Source organism: Dendrobates tinctorius, unplaced genomic scaffold (genome assembly GCF_039654945.1).
Source record: "Dendrobates tinctorius isolate UK_male_01 unplaced genomic scaffold, ASM3965494v1 ptg000129l, whole genome shotgun sequence".
Classification (NCBI taxonomy): domain Eukaryota; kingdom Metazoa; phylum Chordata; class Amphibia; order Anura; family Dendrobatidae; genus Dendrobates; species Dendrobates tinctorius.
In genome coordinates, this window is record NW_027361797.1 from 34,920,358 (window position 1) to 34,943,158 (window position 22,801).

A 22,801-nucleotide genomic window follows, 5' to 3' on the forward strand; every position below is an offset into this window, starting at 1 on the left:
TTTTTATCCCTTTTTTTTTTTTTCGATTTGTCCGGCAAGCAGACAGAGCGGTTGTTTCTGCAGAGCACTCCCTGTGTAAGGCAACACAGGGCCAAGTGGAGCCAAAGGGTCTGGCACCCCTGCATACACGACAGCGCGGTCGCTCACGGCAACTGGTCCCGGACTGTTTTGTGTTTTTTCCCGTCGGTGATCCGGAGGATACAGCGGTCGCTCACGGCAACTGGTCCCGGACTGTTTTGTGTTTCTTCCCGTCGGTGATCCGGAGGATACAGCGGTCTCTCTCGGCAACTAGTCCCGGACTGTCTTGTGTTTTTTCCCGGCGGCGATCCGGAGGATACAGCGGTCGCTCGCGGCAACTAGTCCCGGACTGTTTTGTGTTTTTTCCCGGCGGCGATCCGGAGTGTACAGCGGTCGCTCACGGCAACTAGTCCCGGACTATCTTGTGTTTTTTCCCGGCGGCGATCCGGAGTGTACAGCGGTCGCTCATGACAACTAGTCCCGGACTGTCTTGTGTTTTTTCCCGGCGGCGATCCGGAGTGTACAGCGGTCACTCAGGACAACTAGTCCCGGACTGTTTTGTGTTTTTTCCCGGCGGCGATCCGGAGTGTACAGCGGTCGCTCACGGCAACTAGTCCCGGACTGTCTTGTGTTTTTTCCCGGCGGCGATCCGGAGTGTACAGCGGTCGCTCACGACAACTAGTCCCGGACTGTCTTGTGTTTTTTCCCGGCGGCGATCCGGAGGATACAGCGGTCGCTCACGGCAACTAGTCCCGGACTGTCTTGTGTTTTTTCCCGGCGGCGATCCGGAGGATACAGCGGTCGCTCGCGGCAACTAGTCCCGGACTGTTTTGTGTTTTTTCCCGGCGGCGATCCGGAGTGTACAGCGGTCGCTCATGACAACTAGTCCCGGACTGTCTTGTGTTTTTCCCGGCGGCGATCCGGAGTGTACAGCGGTCACTCATGACAACTAGTCCCGGACTGTCTTGTGTTTTTCCCGGCGGCGATCCGGAGTGTACAGCGGTCACTCATGACAACTAGTCCCGGACTGTTTTGTGATTTTTCCCGGCGGCGATCCGGAGTGTACAGCGGTCGCTCACGGCAACTAGTCCCGGACTGTCTTGTGTTTTTTCCCGGCGGCGATCCGGAGTGTACAGCGGTCGCTCATGACAACTAGTCCCGGACTGTCTTGTGTTTTTTCCCGGCGGCGATCCGGAGTGTACAGCGGTCACTCAGGACAACTAGTCCCGGACTGTTTTGTGTTTTTTCCCGGCGGCGATCCGGAGTGTACAGCGGTCGCTCACGGCAACTAGTCCCGGACTGTCTTGTGTTTTTTCCCGGCGGCGATCCGGAGTGTACAGCGGTCGCTCATGACAACTAGTCCCGGACTGTCTTGTGTTTTTTCCCGGCGGCGATCCGGAGTGTACAGCGGTCGCTCATGACAACTAGTCCCGGACTGTCTTGTGTTTTTTCCCGGCGGCGATCCGGAGGATACAGCGTGCCGAACACTGTGTGAGTTTTGGACATTAAACCCGTTTTGTTTTGAACTTGCTTGGGTCACTGCCTCATAACTGCACAGCGTGGACACCGCTGCACTACAATATATATATATATACACACACACATATAGAACTAAACATGACAGATGATCTCAGCAGGTGGCCACTGCTTATAGTTACAAGCTCGGCCGTCTATAGCAGAGCCAGATACCAAAGATGTGCGCTGCCTTATAAAATATAAGGAGTAGCTCCAACATGGACATCATGGTGCTCCTTAGAAATCCCTTCCCTCTGCTCTTAATTGACAGCTTTGCTATCATCCAACATGGCAGCCACCTGAAAATGAAGTTAAAGGGATTGTCTGCTGAGCAACTTACTGATGGTTATACGGCCACTGGGACCCGTACCGATCGGTAGATCAGTGAATTTGTATCACAAAGGAGAACTTATATGACCGTTAAAAAAAAAAAAAAATGCTGCAGGTCCGACACCTGACCACAGGTTCAGTCATTCTCTATAGGGCTGGCGTTAAACGCCAAGCAAAGCGCTCATCCGCCCCATAGGGAGTGAACAGAGCGGAGGTCAAGCATGCGCATTATTACAATAGCAAACATGGAGATATAAGATCTTGTTTTTCTAAGACCTGCTGAACGGTCGTAAGAGCTTATATGGGGGAGGAATCTAGTGACAGATTGTTAGATCTCTCTAGAACTGTTGTTTTCTTATGATATTTACAATATATGTTTATAATCTATTTTTTACAGAAGCGTTTTGATAGAAATTATGTTTTCCTGAGAGGCCTAAACTGGAAAGACAGGTAGATAAAATCCCTTCTAGATATCGGTCTTCTTGTTGTTCTGTGGAGATTGAAATGTAATGTCTTAATAAAGGTAAACTCTCTTTTATATACTTTTTATCAGGAATATTTTGACCTTTGGATCCATATTAGTCCGGTCTTTTGCACATTGTAGAAGGGGTTGTCCGACCTCGCGATATTGATGACCTATAATATAAGTCATCGGTATCAGATAGGGGAGCAGGAGCAGAGCTGCAGTTTTCGGCAATGGCCATTGCACTGTGATCGGAGCTCTGTTCACGGATTATATCCCACCGGAGCTTAAAAGAGCTGATTGGTCTCTGTGCCGGGTGGAATAGTGGCAGTGACGGAATAATGAAGGATCCAAGTATACTTTTGGACAATTTATCATTGTAAAGTTCTGTTTTATCCCCATGTAACACTTGCTCTTCCATGTTAATGAATATCTCAATTTCTGCTCATTTTGGGAAAAAATTAGAAATCGGATAGTCCAATATTACCAGCGTCCAAGGATAGGATCCCCGTGTATATTAGATCTATGAGGAATCATGAGGTCAGTGGTTACATGAGAGATTAGCCGTTCATATATAAATGATGATCTTTAGACAGAATATTATAGGATGGCGCATGGTCTGGTTCATTTAATCCTGAATGCTATCTATGTGTTTTCAACTATGCAAGCATAGTCTGGTTCATGAATGGAGACACAGGAGTGGATTCAGAGCAGAGATTGGAAAAGCTGGTTACCAGATATAAGCTTGCATAGTTGAAAACACATAGCTAGCATTCAGGATTAACTGCTTGCTGACATTGAATGGAGACACAGGAGTGGATTCAGAGCAGAGATTGACCACATGGTCTGGTTCAGTTAATCCTGAATGCTATCTATGTGTTTTCAACTATGCAAGCTTATATCTGGTAACCAGCTTTTCCAATCTCTGCTCTGAATCCACTCCTGTGTCTCCATTCAATGTCAGCAAGCAGTTAATCCTGAATGCTATCTATGTGTTTTCAACTATGCAAGCCTATATCTGGTATATAGTTTTTTTTTAAACTTACTCGGCTTGTCCCCTTATGTTGTGAGGTCAAGAAACTTTTCAAAGTGCTTTATGATCCATGTAGTGCAGGACATGTGTTTATTTGACCACAACACTTTATTGAGTCCTGGTGTCTCAATTTAGTGTGATTGATTAACGAGAAGAGAGAGAGCAAAAAAAAAAAATCTTAGCCTTAACCTCCTATATATTCAGACCTAGCTAGGGGGAGCATTTATGCACATGTAATCGAAGTACATGTGTCAAAGTACTACTGGCAGTTATAACATGGCAGTTAGACAGGGCAGGTAAGACATTTATATACATCTACTCCCTGTACATTAGGAGTACAACAAATACAGTCATATGTTAAAGTTTGGGCACCCCTATTAATGTTAACCTTTTTTCTTTATAACAATTTTGGTTTTTGCAATAGCTATTTCAGTTTCATATATCTAATAACTGATGGACTCAGTTATATTTCTGGATTCAAATGAGGTTTATTGTACTAACAGAAAATGTGCAATCTGCATTTAAACAAAATTTGACCGGTGCAAAAGTATGGGCACCCTTATCATTTTCTTGATTTGAACACTCCTAACTACTTTTTACTGACTTCCTGAAGCACTAAATTGGCTTTGTAACCTCATTGAGCTTTGAACTTCATAGCCAGGTGTATCAAATCATGAGAAAAGGTATTTAAGGTGGCCACTTGCAAGGAGTTCTCCTATTTGATTCTCCTATGAAGAGTGGCATCATGGGCTCCTCAAAACAACTCTCAAATGATCTGAAAACAAAGATTATTCAACATAGCTTTTCAGGGGAAGGATACAAAAAGTTGTCTCAGAGATTTAACCTGTCAGTTTCCACTGTGATCCAGGAAGTATCATTTCTCCTTGCGGAGAATAACATGCTAAGCATGTCGAGGTGAGGAGACTTAAAGCCGCAATGCTCCTCTGGGAAATATGCTAATTATGCAAATTGTCTCTTCAGAGAGGAAGAGGACTAGAACTCTAGTTCTGGCTTGGCTTTTATCCTAAGTCATGTAACTAGGCTCGTTAAAGGGTCAACATTGACTTTTAGGATTGCTACCTCCAATAGGTGGCACTAGAGTTCTAGTCCTCTTCCTCTCTGAAGAGACAATTTCCACTGTGAGGAACATAGTAAGGAAATGGAAGAACACAGGTACAGTTCTTATTAAGCCCAGAAGTGGCAGGCCAAGAAAAATATCAGAAAGGCAGAGAAGAATCATAGAATCATAGAATCGTAGAGTTGGAAGGGACCTCCTGGGCCATCTGGTCCAACCCCCTGCTCAAAGCAGGATTCGCTAAATCATCCCAGTCAGATGTCTGTCCAGCCTCTGTTTGAAGACTTCCATTGAAGGAGAACTCACCACTTCTCGTGGCAGCCTGTTCCACTCATTGATCACTCTAACTGTCAAAAAGTTTTTTCTAATATCTAATCTGTGTCTCCTCCCATTCAGTTTCATCCCATTGCTTCTAGTCTTTCCTTGTGCAAATGAGAATAAAGTTGATCCTTCTACAATGTGACAGAAGAAGAATGGTGAGAACAGTCAAGGACAATCCACAGACCACCTCCAAAGACCTGCAGCATCATCTTGCTGCAGATGGTGTCACTGTGCATCGGTCAACAATACAGCACACTTTGCACAAGGAGAAGCTGTATGGGAGAGTGATGCGAAAGAAGCCGTTTCTGCAAGCACGCCACAAACAGAGTCGCCTGAGGTATGCAAAAGCACATTTGGACAAACCAGTTACATTTCGGAAGAAGGTCCTGTCGACTGATGAAACAAAGATTTAGTTGTTTGGTCATACAAAAAGGCGTTATGCATGGAGGCTAAAAAACACAGTATTCCAAGAAAAACACTTGCTACCCACAGTAAAATTTGGTGGAGGTTCCATCATGCTTTGGGGCTGTGTGGCCAATGCTGGCACCAGGAATCTTGTTAAAGTTGAGGGTCGCATGGATTCAACTCAGTATCAGCAGATTCTTGACAATAATGTGCAAGAATCAGTGACGAAGTTGAAGTTACGCAGGGGATGGATATTTCAGCAAGACAATGATCCAAAACACTGCTCAAAATATACTCAGGCATTCATGCAGAGGAACAACTGCAATGTTCTGGAATGGCCATCCCAGTCCCCAGACCTGAATATCATTGAACATCTGTGGGATGATTTGAAGCGGGCTGTCCATGCTCGGCGACCATCAAACTTAACTGGACTGGAATTGTTTTGTAAACAGGAATGGTCACAAATACCTTCATCCAGGATCCAGGAACTAATTAATAGCTACAGGAAGCGACTAGAGGCTGTTATTTTTGCAAAAGGAGGATCTACGAAATATTAATGTCACTTTTATGTTGAGGTGCCCATACTTTTGCACCGGTCAAATTTTGTTTAAATGCAGATTGCACATTTTCTGTTAGTACAATAAACCTCATTTGAATCCAGAAATATAACTGAGTCCATCAGTTATTAGATATATGAAACTGAAATAGCTGTTGCAAAAACCAAAATTGTTATAAAGAAAAAAGGTTAACATTAATAGGGGTGCCCAAACTTTAACATATGACTGTATATACCATATGCATTTGTGTAATTTTTATTCTGGCCGCTGCATTCACACACGTCCACCGCCCTGGCATTAACTCTCTACACTCCATCCATATCGGCCCCTCGCTCCTTTCCTGTCCTATGTATAGCACTCACGCTCTTTTCACATTGTTAAATTGCACAGATCCAGGCAGTCCCACCATTCAACATCAGAGACGCTCTCACAAATCACTTAACCATCTGCTCACTCTTTCTATCCTCCTCCTCCTAGTCGCAGGAGACATTGCTCCCAACCCTGGTCCCCCATGTTATAGAAAGTCAACCCCCCCGACTGCTACACTTAGAAACCCCTCTAATCTTATTAATATTTCCTGCATGCCATCCGTCTCTCTTAATTGTGCACTTTGGAATTCTCGCTCAGTGTGTAACAAACTCTCCTTCATCCATGACTTCTTCCTTTCTAATTCTCTTAACCTCCTGGCTCTTACTGAATCCTGGATCCAGCAGTCAGACACTACTGCTGCTGCTGCTCTTTCATACGGGGGGCTACACTTCTCTCATACCCCAAGATCAGACAATAGAGCAGGTGGAGGCGTTGGTCTGCTCCTATCACCAAAATGTACCTTTCAGGTTATCCCTCAAGTACCCTCACTTATCTTCCCTTCTTTTGAGGTCCATGCCGTCAGACTCTACACCCCCTTCTCCATGCGAGTGGCGGTGGTGTATCGTCCTCCCGGCCCCTCCCATCAGTTCCTGGATCATTTTGCCACTTGGCTTCCACATTTTCTCTCCTGTGACATCCCTACCCTCATCATGGGAGATTTCAACATCCCCATTGCTCTTCCCCTCTTCCCATCTGCTACTCACCTTTTATCTCTAACCTCCTCATTTTGGCCTTTCGCAGCTTACTAATTCTCCAACGCATGAAGACGGTAACTCCCTCGACTTGGTCTTCTCTCGGCTTTGTGAAGTGGATGATTTTGCAAACTCCCCTCTCCCGCTCTCTGACCACAATCTTCTTTCATTCTCTATCAAGAACTGCCAGGCTGCTCAGGTCACCCCCACTGTCCAGACTTATAGAAACATACAGGCCATTAACACCCAGAAACTTAAGAAGAACTTAGTCTTCATTGGCCCCTATCTCCTCCCTCTCATGTCCTGATTCTGCATTGAAGCATTACAATGAAACACTTCCCTGGATGAATTTGCACCCCCTATAAATAGAACACCACAACGCAGACGGCGACAACCCTGGCACACGGTGCAAACACGTTTCCTGCAGCGGTGCTCCAGGTGCGCCGAACGTCTGTGGAGAAAATCCAATCTACACGAAGATTTCATCCAATATAAGTTTATGCTTAGAACATACAACACTGCCCTTCACCTCTCCAAACAAACCTATTTCAACACCCTCATCACCTCACTGTCCAATAACCCGAAACGTCTCTTTGACACTTTTAATTCTCTACTCAACCCAAGAGTACAGGCCCCAACCACGGAGCTCCGAGCTGACGATCTGGCCAATTACTTCAAAGAAAAAATTGACCAGATCCAACAGGAAATTATCTCCCAATCACCTCATACCATGCACTATCCTCCCTCCCCCACTGCATCTAGCTCACTCTCTGATTTTGAACCAGTCACAGAAGAAGAAGTAAGCAGGCTCCTTGCATCTTCTCGCCCAACTACTTGCACCAGTGACCCATTTCCGTCACATCTCCTCCAGTCCCTTTCCCCTGCTGTCACCCCTCACCTAACTAAAATATTTAACCTCTCTCTCTCTTCTGGCATCTTTCCCTCCTCATTTAAGCATGTCATCATACATCCACTACTTAAAAAACCATCCCTCGACCAAAACTGTGCTGCTAACTATAGACCTGTCTCTAATCTTCCCTTCATCTCTAAACTCCTGGAACGCCTGGTCCACTCCCGTCTTATCCACTATCTCTCAGAAAACTCTGTTCTCGACCCTCTCCAATCCGGTTTCTGCTCTTTACACTCCACTGAAACTGCCCTCACTAAAGTCTCTAATGATCTGCTAACAGCTAAATCAAATGGTCATTACTCCATGCTAATTCTCTTGGCTCTCTCTGCAGCATTCGACACTGTGAATCATCAGCTCCTCCTCACTATGCTCCGTTCCATTGGCCTCAAGGACACCGTTCTCTCCTGGTTCTCCTCCTATCTCTCCGACCGCTCCTTTACTGTATCTTTTGCCGGTTCCTCCTCCTCTCACCTTCCCCTTACTGTTGGGGTCCCCCAAGGATCGGTTCTAGGCCCCCTCCTCTTCTCCTTGTACACTGCCCCTATTGGTCAAACTATCAGTAGATTTGGTTTCCAGTACCATCTCTATGCTGATGACACCCAATTATTCGCTTCTTCTCCTGACATCACGCCAGCCTTTCTAGAAAACACCGGAGATTGTCTAAACGCTGTGTCTAATATCATGTCCTCACTATATCTGAAACTGAACCTGTCAAAGACTGAACTCCTGGTGTTTCCTCCCGCTACTAATGTACCTATACCCGACATTGCCATTTCCATGTGTGGTTCCACTATTACTCCCCAGCTACATGCCCGCTGTCTTGGGGTCATACTTGATTCCGAGCTTTCCTTTGCCCCCCACATTCGATCACTGGCTCGCTCTTGTCATCTGCACCTCAAAAACATTTCTAGAATTCGACCTTTTCTTACTTTTGACTCTGCAAAAACTCTTACTGTTTCTCTTATTCATTCTCGTCTCGACTATTGTAACTCTCTTCTAATCGGTCTCCCTCTTACCAAACTCTCCCCCCTCCAATCTGTCTTGAATGCTGCAGCCAGGATCATATTCCTCACCAATCGTTACACTGATGCCTCTACCTTGTGCCAGTCATTACACTGGCTACCCATCCACTCCAGAATCCAGTACAAACTTATTACCCTCACCCACAAAGCCCTCCATGGCTCAGCACCACCCTACATCTCCTCCCTTGTTTCAGTATACCACCCTACCCGCTTCCTCCGTTCTGCTGATGACCTGAGGTTAGCATCCTCAATAGTCAGAACCTCCCACTCCCGTCTCCAAGACTTTACACGTGCCGCGCCAATATTTTGGAATGCACTTCCCAGGTCAATACGATTAGTCCCCAATCCCCACAATTTTAAGCGTGCCCTGAAAACGCTTTTATTCAGACTGGCCTACCGCCTCAACACATTAACCTAATCTATCCCTGTGTGGCACAGCCAAAAGTTTTACCATAACCAGATTTCCCGCATCATGTTCCCACATGCTTTATGCATCCATTAGCCCTCTGTGTCCGTACTGTTACACACCTAACATTATGGCTGGTCCATACAATCAGGGCAACTGTTACCACCCACCTTTCGTGTCTACCTCTTTTTTCATAGACTGTAAGCTTGCGAGCAGGGCCCTCACTCCTCTTGGTATTTGTTATAATCTACTGTATGTGATTATTGTTATGCTGTAATGTCTATTGTCTGTACAAGTCCCCTCCGAAATGTAAAGTGCTGCGGAATATGTCGGCGCTATAAAAATAAAATGTATTATTATTATTATTATGGTAGTTGTATAGGGTCCATCCAGCAGGTCAGTCTATGGGATAGACTGGATCCATAGCTGTGGGCTCATTCACCACATTCATGATAGCTCGGAGTCATCTGCTAAATGTTATTTGATTATATGCAGTATTTCAGTTATCTGCTGAAAGTGTCTGGTGTAGCTGAAGAAAACAAAAGTCTGTGCTCCTTTTTTTTTTTTTTTTTTTTTTTTTTTAGTGACTGGACAGTCCATTCTTCCGGCATCGGCCAAAGCTCCAGACAAGACGTGTCGCACAGGGAATTCAAAAGGCTCATATCATCTGCTGCAAACTTAATTGTGGCCACTGTAAGAAACAAATAGTTCCTCAGGGGCGGGGCTATTTATGAAAATGTGTCATTGCAGATACCGTATTGGTGAAGTAACGGGGGACGGGAATCTTCCATTTTGGACCCTTATCTCTTAGCAATGTTCCTAGCTACGGAGGATTCAACATAGATAGCGATGGACTTTATGGAACGGTGCTTCTCTTCTGTTGTGGTAGTGCAGTCAAAATGATCACTTAATTTTAGATACCTGCAAAAATGACAGTACAGCTGATCAGTGGGACTGTATGGTCACTTTAATGGGATTTCAAGCTTCAGAAAACCCTTGTTCCCCGGCTGCAGTTTGTTGTTAAATAAAAGAAGAAAAAAAACATGCTGTGCTTTACTCACTCTTCCCTGGTCCAGCACCAAGTCTCCATTGTTCCTTTCAGTGTCGATAGAGCCGACATCACATTGACAGTGCTGCAGTCAATATCTGAGCTCAGTGGCTCTTCCTGAGTTGATGGCGCAAGGTGCTCAAAGCCACCTAGCTCATTGATTGGCTGCAGCGCCATAGATGTGACATCTGCACTGGGCAGACAATAGCACGCAGTGGCAGAAACTCAGCGCTGGACCTGGGGAGGATGAGTAAAGCTCTTTTTTTTTTTTTTTTTTTTTTTTTTTTTACAACACACTGCAGTCATGGGTCAGTGATTTTCCAAAATCTTACAGAAACTAATATTAGAAACAGATCAGCCAAAATTAATAACATAAGAGATAAGATTTTCTAAGTTTCCCATTGTATGTATTAATTTCTTCAGGTTTGCTAGATATTATTGTTAGTAACTGCAAGCAACATAGTGACAAACCTTATCAAAAAGACTTCACCCTGTGACCAGAAGTAACCACCCATGATCGGCATGTCACGGGCACCATTACTTTTAGATTTTTCAGGAGAGGATGACTGCTCGCCCCCAGGTGTGGTACCTGGAGTAATAGAGGGGGTCTGTTCATACAGGTAGACGATGCAATCAGTTCTGTAGGGAATGCAAGTCACGTTCATTTTCCTAAATCAGTAGGCCAGCGTGATGTAGTTGGCTACACAGTTCCCTATAGAAATCTCTATTTGTTAGCTGCAGGGGGCGCCTCTCTATGACTCTATTTGAGCTATTTACAAGGATTGGCTGATGAAATAGCCCCTTTTAAAGGGGTTTTCCATCACTAAACCAGCTCATGTTATTAGGTCCAGAGCAGTGTAAGAAAACAAAAATCCTGTATTCACCTCCAACATCTGGTGGAAGGGCCATTACTTGGCTGTAGTGGCCACAATATAGAAGATGGAGAAGCAGCACCATTCCAGGCGGTGAGATGTCTGGCTTCCTTACACCACCCTGGGCCCCTTAAAGGGAATCAATCAGCAGGTTTTTGCTATGTAATCTGAAGACAGCAGAAGATGAGGTTTAAACACAGATTTCAGGGATGCCTCCCTTATCGAGCTCCTAGGTTTCGTTTGCTTGCTAGGATTGTTTTAGCACCGGGAAGTTATTATTGCTGGGACACAGCAGCAGGTGACTCCTGGTCTGGCCACACCCCCTGCTGTGATGAGCAGCTGAGAGTCTATGGATTTTTTTGCATAGAGAGCGTGGTGTGGGCGGGGTTATCTTCCACAGCTCTGCTGTATTGCTAAATCTAAAAACTCTGATTGTGTCACAATGGCTGCACCCAGTAAACTAAGTGATACATCGCTGGAATCAGGGTCTCTGTCCCTATATTATGTTGCTCTCAGACGAGGTAGCAGAAACCTGTTGACAGATTCCCTTTAAGATTAACTTATTTAGTAGTGGAGAATCCCTTTTTCGAATCCCTGTGTATCATTGCCATAGGTAATATATAATAGATTGTGTTTTTGTTTTTTTTAAATCATAGACTTCAGAACATCATACACATCGTCTTCATCTACACAAAAGTAAGTATCTCTGGAGAAACAGTAACCGGATATAAAAAGACATAAAATATCAGGGCAGATTTATCCAGACTGGCGTGGCTTTTAATAAACTTGGCACAGTTTTACATTGTCTTAGCGTCTGAAAATTAAATCTGATGTATCCGTCTAAGGCCACGTTCACACTATCAGTATTTGATCAGTATTTTACTTTAGTATTTGTGAAGCAAAGCCAGGAGTGGGTGATAAATACAGAAGTGGGGACGTGTTTCTTTTATACTTTTCCTCTGATTGTTCCTCTCCTGGCTTTGGCTTACAGATACTAATGTAAAATACTGACCAAATACTGAACATGAGAACGTGGTCTAAAGATTGTTGTGTGTCCCCTCCTGCGTAATCCACTTTACTTTTTTTTAACTTTTGGAAAAATTTGAAAAATGTGAGACATTTGCAATTTTTTAAAAAGTTTGTATGATATTATTTGTAACTTTTTGAGACCCCCAAACTGTTTTGTAAGCTAATAAATGTGGCCTAATGTATTCCTCCTCTTTATAGGAGAAGCAGCTTTGAAATCAAGTGGGAGGCGATCACCTATCTCAGTAAGTGTGACTATTCCAACAGCTTGTGAGGAACCTTCCCCTAATACAAAGACGTCAAGTCTGGATGAAGACGGTCAAAGTGTGAATCTGGACTTACGGAAGAATCAAACAGTATGTTACTGCTGTCTGTATGTCACTGCATAGTGTAAATGTGCCAGCCGCCAACATGACAGAGATAGTGAAGTGTGCTGCACTCTCTGTGTAGAATGGACTGAGATCGAACCCACTGAGCTGAACTTATATAGCTCATTTGCTTGAAAGGGTTGTCCGGCCTTAGAGTACAAATCTGCAGTCACTGCAGACTTGTGATTCCTCACATCACGTGTTCTACATATTGTGAGGAGTCTCAGGTGCCAGTCATGTGACTTCAAGTATGCTTCCGGTCACATTCCAACTAGATGTGTCGTGTGCACGTCTAGTCTTCACATAACTGCATGTATGCAAATCACATACTTTCACGTCCCTGCCTCTTCAAGTGCCGGCACTAGAGGATCCTCACAGTGTGCAGTGCGTGCGCTGTGAGGATTCACAAGTCTGCAGTCACATAGTGCAGACTTGTACCTTAAGGCCGGACAACACCTTTAATGCAAAGGTGGTGACTGATGGTAAAAGACAACTGATCATCCATTGTGTATGGGGTGTCCTATCTTTTCCCTGAATGGTCGGGCTTGTTGGATTTTAAGGTATTTGGCAAAAGTTTACTCCTTCCTCCCTGTTGAGAACATATGGGGGGAGTCCAAAGGAAATAGCTGCCGAATGAGCGTGCAGCCGACAGTGATCTAACCTGTGTGGCCACCTTTAGAAGTGCTAAGGCCCATTGTCTATTAGCCAGTGTGGAGAGTGGCCACAGAAAATGTCCCCATCTCTGGAGGAGGATTCCACATCCAATTCTAAAGATGGCCATATGCAATAAATCTTGAACCTCTTTGTATAAAATGTCTTTCGCAACCATAAAGAGATTGAAAAAAAAAATCTTTTTTTTCCCAGAATCGGCACCACTTTTGTTCATGGCTGTGGCTGATATTACATATTACAGCACAACTTCATTTACCGTAACTGAATGAGAAGGAAATAAAAAGTAGACCCCCTAATATTTCCTGCAACCCCTCTTTAACTGTGAATCTGTCTACAAATTGACCAAAAATTAACTTATATTAGGGAATTTCATAATCTGTAATTTTAGGCCAGAAAAAAAAATCAGACGATTAGGCATGGAATCAATGAGTACCTGCTATTAAGTCAGCCAAGCCATATACATACATAGTATATGGTGTATATACGTATATAAATGCACAGCATTCTGCAAAAGTTTTAGGCAGGTGTGGAAAAACGCTGAAGAGTAAAAATGCTTTAAAAAAAAAAAAATAGAAGGGTTAATCCATTAACAAAATGCAAAGTGAATGAACAAATGAAATACCTAAATCAAATCAATATTTGGTGTGACCAACCTTTGCCTTCAAAACAGCATCAATTCTTCTAGATACATTTATATAACGTTTTTGAAGGAACTCGGCCTAGAGGTTGTTCCAAACATCTTGGAGAACTAACCACAGATCTTCTATGGATGCCGCTTGTGCAAATCCTTCTGTCTCTTAGCCCCAGACAGATTTGATGATATTGAGATCAGGGCCCTGTTGGGGCTGTATCTTCACTTCCAGGACTACTTGTTCTTCTTATCGTGAAAATAGCTCTTAGTGGCGTTGTCTGTATGTTTGGGGTCATTTTCCAGGTACAGAATAAATTTGGGGTCATTAAGAACCAACCCTGATGGTTAAGCATCTTCCTGTTTTTCTCAGTTTCGAGGACACCATTATTCCAGGCTGAATTCTCAACTCCGTTTGCTGAAAGACAGCCACAAACTTGTAGGAGCCTCCACCATACTTCACTATTACGTGCACACCCTCATTATTGTACTGCTTTCCAGAACAAATTTCCTTCTGTTACAGCCAATTATTTTACATTTTGACTCATCAGTCCAGAGCACCTGCTGCCATTTTTCTGCACCCCAGTTCCTATGTTTTCATGCATAGTTGACTTAGTGTGCATTGTTTCCATGTTCCTTAAAGATCTGTAGCTTTGTCCCACTTGTTGCTGCCAGTTCTGAGCTGATGGCACTGCTGGACATCTTCTGATTTTGAAGGGAAGTAAACACCAAGTTTCATTGGTCGACCACTGCATCTATGATCCTCTACATTGCCCATTTTTGTTGGTACTTCTTCAAAAGAGCTAAACCAGCACTCACTGAAACCCAAATCTGTTTTGAAAACTTTGTTCCAGAGAGACCTTGCTGATTTAACATAACTACCGTACATTGTGTCTTGTTGCTCTGCTCAATCTTGCCATGGTGTATGATCCTGTGACATGAAACTGTCCTCCACAACCTCACCTTTGTAGCATAGCTTGGCTTTTCCTTCTCACCCAGATTTAAGCCTCCTACACCGCTGTTTTTTTTTAATGACTGTGTTTCAACCTAAATATGAAATGCTGCTTCTTTATCACCTGTTTGATATAATTGTTTACTCATACACCTGACTGTAATCCTACTGTGCGTCTTTGGCTTTCTGCAAGTGTACCTAGAAGAATTTATGCTATTTTTGAAGGCAAAAGGTGGTCACACCAAATATTGATTTGATGTAGCTTTCTCTTTTCTTCATTCACTTTACAGTTTGTTTATTTTTATCAATTAACTATTAACATTTCTAAGTAGGCAGTGTACAGCTTGTATAACAGTAAATTTGGCATCCCCTCTAAATAACTCAATACACAGCCATTAATGTCTAAATCGCTGGCACCAAAAGTGAGTACACCCCTAAGTGAAAATGGCCAACTGGTTCCCAATTATCCATCTCCTCCCCGGTGTCATGTGACTTATTAGTGCTACAAGGTCTCAGGTGTGAAGGTGGAGCAATTGTGTTACATTTGATGTTATCATGCTCACACTCTCTCATACTGTTCACTGGAAGTTCAATATGGCGCCTCATGGCAAAAATCTCTCTGAGATTCTGAAAAACAAAAGTATTGCTTTACATAAAGATGACCTAGGCTATAAGAAGATTGCCAACACCTGACACTGACCTGAAGCGCAGTGGCCAAGACCATACAGCGGTTTAACATGACAGGTTTCACTCAGAACAGGCCTCGCCATGGTCGACCACAAAAGTTGAGTACAAGTGCTCAGGGTCATATCCAGAGGTTGTCTTTTCAAAATAGCTGCATGAGTGCTGCCAACTTTGCTTCAGAGGTTAAAGGTGTAGGGAGTCAGCCTGTCAGTGCTGAGATCATACGCCCCACACTGCATCAAAGTGGTCTGCATGGCTGTCATCCCAGAAGGAAGCTTCTTCTAAAGATGATGCACAAGAAAGCCAGCAAACACTTTGTGAAAACAAGCAGACTAAGGACATTATGGATTACTGAAACTCATGTCCTATAATGTAATGAGACCAAGATAAACTTATTTGGTTCAGATGGTGTCAAGCACGTATGGCGGCAGCCAGGAGTTCAAAGACAAGTGCGTCTTGCCTACAGTCAAGCATGGTGGTGGAGTTGCTGTCGGATGTGGGGAGCTACAGTTCAGTGAAAACAACGAATGCCAACGTGTACTGTGACATACTGAAGCAGAGCATGATCCCCTCCCTTCAAAAACTGGGCCGCATGGCAGTTTTGCAACTTGATAACAGCCCCAAACACACCTTCAAAATGACCACTGCCTTGCTAAAGAAACTGAGGGTAAAAGGTGCTGGACTGGCCAAGCAAGTCTCCAGTCCTAAACCCTATTGATGGGGCATCGTCAAACGGAAGGTGGAGGAGCGCAGTCTCCAACATCCACCAGCTGAGTGATCTCATCATGGAAGAGGATTCCAGTGGTCACCTGTGAAGCCCTAGTGATCGGCATGCCCAAAAGAGTTAAGGCAGTGCTTGAAACTAATAGTGGCCACACAAAATATTGACACTTTGGGCAAAATTTGGCCATTTTCAATTAAGGGTGTACTCACTTTTTCTGCCAGCGATTTAGACATTAATGGCTGTGTGTTGAGTTATTTAGAGGACACACCAAATTTACACTGTTATACAAGAGGCACACTGGTTACTTTACATTGTATCAAAGAGTCAGATCTTCAGTGTTGTCTCATGAAAAGATATAGTAAAATATTTACAAAACTGTAAGGGGTGTACTCACTTTTATATAGAACCTTCCTCAATACATTTTTGGAGTCTCCGAGATGTCTTTTGGCAAACTCAAAACAAGCCTTACAATTTTTGTGTGCAAGTAAAAGCTTTTTTTCTGCCCACTCTTCCATAAAGGCCACCTCCTAAGGAGTGTACGGCATGATCGTATGGACAGATACTCCAGTCTCTGCTTGGGAACTCTGCAGCTCCTTCAGGGCTACCTTTGGTCTCTGTGCTGCCTCTCTGATTACTGCCCTCCTTGCCTGGGCTGATAGTTTTGGTGGGTGACCCTCTCTAGGCAGGATTGTTGTGGTACTATGTTCTTTCCATTTGATGATAATAGATTTGATGGTGCTCCAGGGGATTATCAAAGATTGGGATTTTTGTTATAACCCAACCATGACTTGTTCTGCTCAACAACTTTGTCCCTGACTTGTTTGGAGATCTCCTTGGTCTTCATGGTGTTTGGTTAGTGATGCCTCCTTAATGGTGCTGCAGCTTCTGTGGCCTTTCAGAAAAGGTAAAGTGTATATACCGACCGACATGTGACACTTAGATTGGGTGGACTTCCCTTCACTAAGCTTGTTACTTGTGAAGATAATTGCATGGACCAGAAATTTTTAGGGGCTTCGTAGCAAAAGGGGTGAATACATATGCACATGCCAATTTTTAGTTATTTGATCCCATAAATTTAATTCATGCCTATATGTTTCTTACATCACTTAGACTATTTAGTGCTGATGCGTCACACACACACGTCGGATTACAGAAATATTTACACAGATTGTAATGTAACAAAATAGGTAAAAAGCCAAGGGGTGAATACTTTCGCAAGCCACTCTATATACACATGCACAGTATACATACATACTTGTATGTATACTATCAACAGGCGTGTACTTAGCACACGGCAGGAAATTTGTGAAGCTTGGTATAGTACGCCATTGACTTGTGAATGAAAATTAACTTGTTTTTATGAGACAAATAAATCTCTCTGGCATTGATAGCATGGTGTTATCGTCACCATAATAAAGTATGTCACCTTTGTGGTTGAGGATTTACAATCGCACTTTTGAGATTTGCATCCATGGATACATGTACGGTCTCTGTGTAAACTGCAGGTCCCAACAACAAGTGAGAACATAGATTATGAAATCGCTGTTTACACCACAGTCAGCGTTCAAGAAAAAACACCCTCCATGTTTACACGACTATATGGAAAAAGCGAGAGAACACACACACTTTCCCTTCAAAATCCATTGGTCAACACCATTACATCCAGTGCGGAACAGGTAAGAGCTGGGCTCTCCTTGTGTTCTCATGGTCAATGAAATCAGTTTAAGGACTCGTTCAGACCGCCCATGAGGAGCACACATGCCCATTCTAGCCAATCTACCATTGCACATGGCCGACTGACAATACGGACCAATGGTTTGTGTGCCAAAAAAAGAAAAAAATCGCAGAATGCACGATTCCAGTTTACGGACCAGGCTAGTGCTTGTAAATAGCAAGTGGCTCCTGCACTGGTCCACTCTGCAAACGAGCACATGGAATCGGTCACATCCACAATTTGCCAACATGACTGGTCAGAGTTTTAGTACAGCCGTCTGAACCCAGTCTTAAGGGTTGTGTCACAATGACTCATTTTAATACTCAAGCCATCCATGGGATCAACTGATCACCTTTTTCCCACCTGATCCAGGTTTAGAAAACTTGGCAATCAGATTTTACTGCTACACTTAGCCATAGATTTCCTCAACGCTAAAGGCGAAACGTACGTCAGAGATTAGGATTTTCTGGTCAATTACTCTTCTGACATATTGTGTGTTTGCATCTGACAGTTCTATTTAATTATTTTCACTTTACACCACTGTGGTATACTATAAAGTATTATATATGTATGATTGTATTACTCTGTCTATACTTTGTCCTATGCTCATCAACTTTATTTTTGACCATGTATTTTATACCCATTTATATGATACAATTTTCCTGTGTATGATTCTCCCTATTTTTAGTATTGTCTTTTGTCATTTTTTGCATGTACTAAATAAACTGAATTCATAGTATATTCTTTATGTGTTTTACAATTGAATTCATTACCAAAGTTACTAGATACTCCGTCACAGACACTGGAAACCCTTCTTAGAAAATCGTGGCCCGCTACTGTAAACTTTTTATTCTCTTACAGGCTTTTACTTTTCATGTCAAGGCTAAAGATGTTGGAGAAGTGACTGATTTATCCGTAAGAATTAACAAAAAAGATAAAGGTAGGTCTGTAGGATGGCACCAACCTTCTGTGAAATTCTGCCATAAATAATTTAGGGCACCTAGCCTGTATGATCAGTTTTTGAGTAATACAGACAAGTGTTCTTGGTGCAGTCAGAGCAAAGGAACAGTGGAGTAAAGTTGGGACAGGACGCTACCAGCCTTAAATGGGTTGTCCAGGCTTATAGTTCAGTTTAGCACTCTATGTGACTGCAGACTTGTGAGTCCTAACAGCGTGCAGTGTATGAGCTGGCAGGATTCTCCAGTGCTGTGTGACTGCAAGTATACGATTTGCATACATGTGGTCACATGCCAACTAGATGTGCACAGCGTCACTCAGCACAAGTGAATTGTGCAAGGCAGGACTAGTCGGAATGTGACGGAAGTACACCAATCGCACTCTTGCGGTCACATGATCTCCCGGCATCAGCAAATCCTGACCGTGCGCCTTGTGCATGCTTTGAGGATTCACAAGCCTACGGTCATATGGAATAACTGCGGGCTGAGCCCCAAGCCTGAAAACCTCTTTTAATACTCCCACACGCACCATTCTGCTGCCTGATCTGGGCTTACATAATCCAGGCTTGTGGCGTCATTGGAGCGACACAGAAGAGATGGGACTGTCCGGCAACTCTCAGCACTGGGACAGGTGAATAGCTGTATGGAAAACTTTAGCAAACTGTTCAATTCCATATATCAGTGATATCCATAGTATATACTATGCGGTTGTAAATTTTTTCAATGGGGCCACGTGGCTGTCATATCCCACTGTGCCTATAGTGATACATCACAACCCTACCTCAGAAGTGTACGCCAGCCTTGTTCTGTCGTCTGATCAATCCAAATTCGATAATTTTGAATAATTTATACTAACTTGAGCTAACACACATATATTCCTTTTTTTTTACAAGCCACCATTTGGTACTGCAAGAAGATCACTGTAAAGAAGGGAACAAAAAAGTATGTGTTTCCATATGACGATTGGCTATCACCATGTAAAAATATGAAGGCATCGGGCATGCCCGCAACCACCAGAGCACGAACAGCAACGGATAGAGGTAACCGATAGTTATAGGAAAGTCATCTGGCTTTAAATCGAGTCATTGCCTAAAGGGTCAAAACAGGTGAAAATAATTTCTAGACAAAATAAATGGGTACGGTATATAGTTTTGCCCAGATACTCTATGGCCCCAATTCTTCAAGACTACTGTTGTTCATGCCGATCTTGATGAAGGGTGTGGTGGAGTGAGAGGTGCCCGATTCAATAAGAGAGGAATCCCTCTTATTGAATCAGGAGCATCTGATGAGTGGTCTGCACCTCTGTGTGCCTCGCCACAAATCTTACTCTTGTCAAGGACTGGAGTAAGATTATTGGTATAAGGAACGCCACAGCTCATCATGAATTAGACGAGTTGTGGAGTCATGCCACTGCTCTGGCCATGTGGTAGAGCTGGGTAAAATGTGTGAAAAGGCAAAAATTTGCAATATTTTTGTTCAATTTCAAGTTGTGCAAATATTTTTCAACTTATCAAAGTGTTTTATAAATCGGGGCCTATATGTCTTTCACCCATTTACAAGATCTCGCTTTCCCGAGCTGCAATAGTATAGGGATCCTGGAGTTTACGCTCCGTGTTCCCATCAGCTTAAAGGCAATGTATAATCATATGGTGTTTTTATCACCATAAAATAAATACTTGGAGAATGGTAATTTCATGTTTTTATTTCCTGATTATATATTTTATATATTTAATTCTGTACTTTCCCTACATGATTTTGTGGGCAGCGATCTTACCTGATCTGCTGCACGGTAGAACCAAAGATTTGATTAACTTTAAGCACCGGGGCATAAAAAATCAACTCATGGGTTTCTATGAAGGAGTGTAGGGGGCATGTTTTGTGACCTGATATCACTTTGCAAGAAGGGGGAGAGGTGAGCTGTACGTTCACCTACAGTCACCTTGGTTTATGAGCTTACCTGAGGCCTTGGGCATAAGGCAAAAGCCACATTTGTGCGAAATGCAGGCCCGGACATTAGCCAAAACCCTCATCTTCCAGAACATCTATTGCCTGTATAAACGTTTTATAATGTTTTTTTCTGTATTTTCAGATACTAAAAACGTTCAGCTGAAAAAAGATAAGCATAGGCCAACCACACCCAAACCTCAGAGCTGCAAGACCGATTCTTGTCTGGTACCGTCTGGGAAACTGGAGTTTCCACGCACGCATGATGGAAAAGTAGAGACTGCTAAGGAAGTGAACAACAGTGATTTAGATGGTTCTAAGATAAGTATCAAGAAGTCAAACCAGTCTCCAGGAACTGCTGAAGGAACCCAATCGCTAAAAACAAAAACATTGATAAGACGATATGGTCCAGTAAGAAGACCTCCAGGCAATGCTAGCTCTAAAAAAGCCAAAGTTTTTGTATCTTCCGGAAAGATTAATGCAAGTAAAGAGACATCTTCTCAGGTCCCTTCGATGGTGGTTAAACCTTCTACCACTATAAAATCAGACGATAGCAAGGGCCAACCTCTACTTAGTGAGTGCAGCATGGATAATGTGACACCTGGCAATACAAGTACAGACATAGATATGACAATGCAGAATAAAATACCGTCTCCGAAATATAGCAGAGCCTGCAGTCCGCCCAGCTATGTGTTCTTCGCTCTCGAAAACAAAGAGTCATCAATCATTCTTGAAGTGGATGGCTCTACAAAGAGATGTACACAACTTGATCCTACTAGTGCAAAGTCAAGAATCATACGGAGACTATCCTCTGAGTGTGCAAACACCAAGTCACAGTATTCTGGTGAAAACAAAGAACACATAAGTTTTGATAAAGGATCTTCAGAACTTCCTTTACTACAAGACATTCTCGCAGACTTTGCGAATAATGTGACCTCAGGCTCAGTTGACTCTTGGACCTTTTCCAGCTTTGAGAATAGTCAAGAAACAAGAGTTCAACATGGAGAACATGACGACATCAGTGAAGTTCCTGGAGCCTTTGCAGACATTAAGGATTATAACAAGTTGGGCTCCACGCTAGATCGTGAGGCCATAATGACCACTGGTTACAGCTGTTCAACTGGAGAGCACAGCAGCTACGAGACAGATTCTTCGTTAGACGAGGAATACATCTTTTCAGATACATCACTCGATCTGAGTCTTTCAGAAAATGACGATACTGACTCCTCTTCCAAATTGGATGCTTTAGACGAAGGCCGAGAAGAACATAATGTTGAAGTTATGGTAAGTCCCGAGGCTATCCAAAACATCTAGGATTAAATGACATTAACATACATGTGGGAGGCCTTGTGTGCCTGCATGGTTTAGAAGTGCTTATATAACCCTACAGTAATTCTCCTTAAAGGGAACCTGTCACATCATTTTTAGCATCTAAACCAGTGAGTTGTTAGTGATGCAATGTGCATCAATAGCACTTTTTTTTTTAATTAAAAATGGTGTTGTAATCATTTTAAAAAAAGGTACATAAGATCGTACCTGCCTATTTAGTCACAGGGGTGTGCTTCATTTCTTATAGTCGCGGTTGATGCTTCCCACGCAATTTGAATGAAGTCGAAGTCACTCAAATCTGCTTTGAAAATCTGAGCTTGCGCAGTGTGCACCGTGGAGCCGCTCTTGCGCAGTGTGCACCGTGAAGCCGCTCTTGCGCAGTGTGCACCGTGGAGCCGCTCTTGCGCAGTGTGCATCGTAGAGCCGAGCTTGTGCGGTGTTAAGTGTCTTCCTGCACTTGCGACGTGATGAGCTGATGCACACATAGTCAGTGAAGCTGTGTACTACACACCTTTTCAGTGGGGAACCACTCATCAAGTCGCATGAGTGGCTCCCCGCTTGACATTGTGCAAGTACGGCTCCATGATACACACTGCGCAAGCATGGGATTTCGGGATTTGCATCACTAACAATGCACTGGGGACAATTTAGATGCTAAAAATGATGTGACAAGTTCCCTTTAAGCTCTTCAGTGGACAACCTGTCAATTCTGGTATTCCTGTCCACTGAAGATCACAATATAAACAATTTTCACAGATATTGTATACA

At 43.3% G+C, this 22,801-nt stretch overlaps 1 protein-coding gene across 1 annotated transcript in view; it reads left to right on the plus strand.

Moving 5' to 3' along the window:
- The window catches only part of LOC141047855 (uncharacterized), a 34,970-nt gene that overhangs the window by 3,406 nt on the left and 8,763 nt on the right, over positions 1-22,801 (plus strand). The window contains exons 4-10 of the mRNA XM_073543183.1: positions 2,261-2,313; positions 9,701-9,809; positions 11,693-11,732; positions 12,264-12,418; positions 18,666-18,744; positions 19,654-19,800; positions 20,850-21,988. Coding sequence (XP_073399284.1) covers positions 2,261-2,313; positions 9,701-9,809; positions 11,693-11,732; positions 12,264-12,418; positions 18,666-18,744; positions 19,654-19,800; positions 20,850-21,988 — 1,722 coding nt within the window. The remainder of the gene's footprint in view (positions 1-2,260; positions 2,314-9,700; positions 9,810-11,692; positions 11,733-12,263; positions 12,419-18,665; positions 18,745-19,653; positions 19,801-20,849; positions 21,989-22,801) is intronic.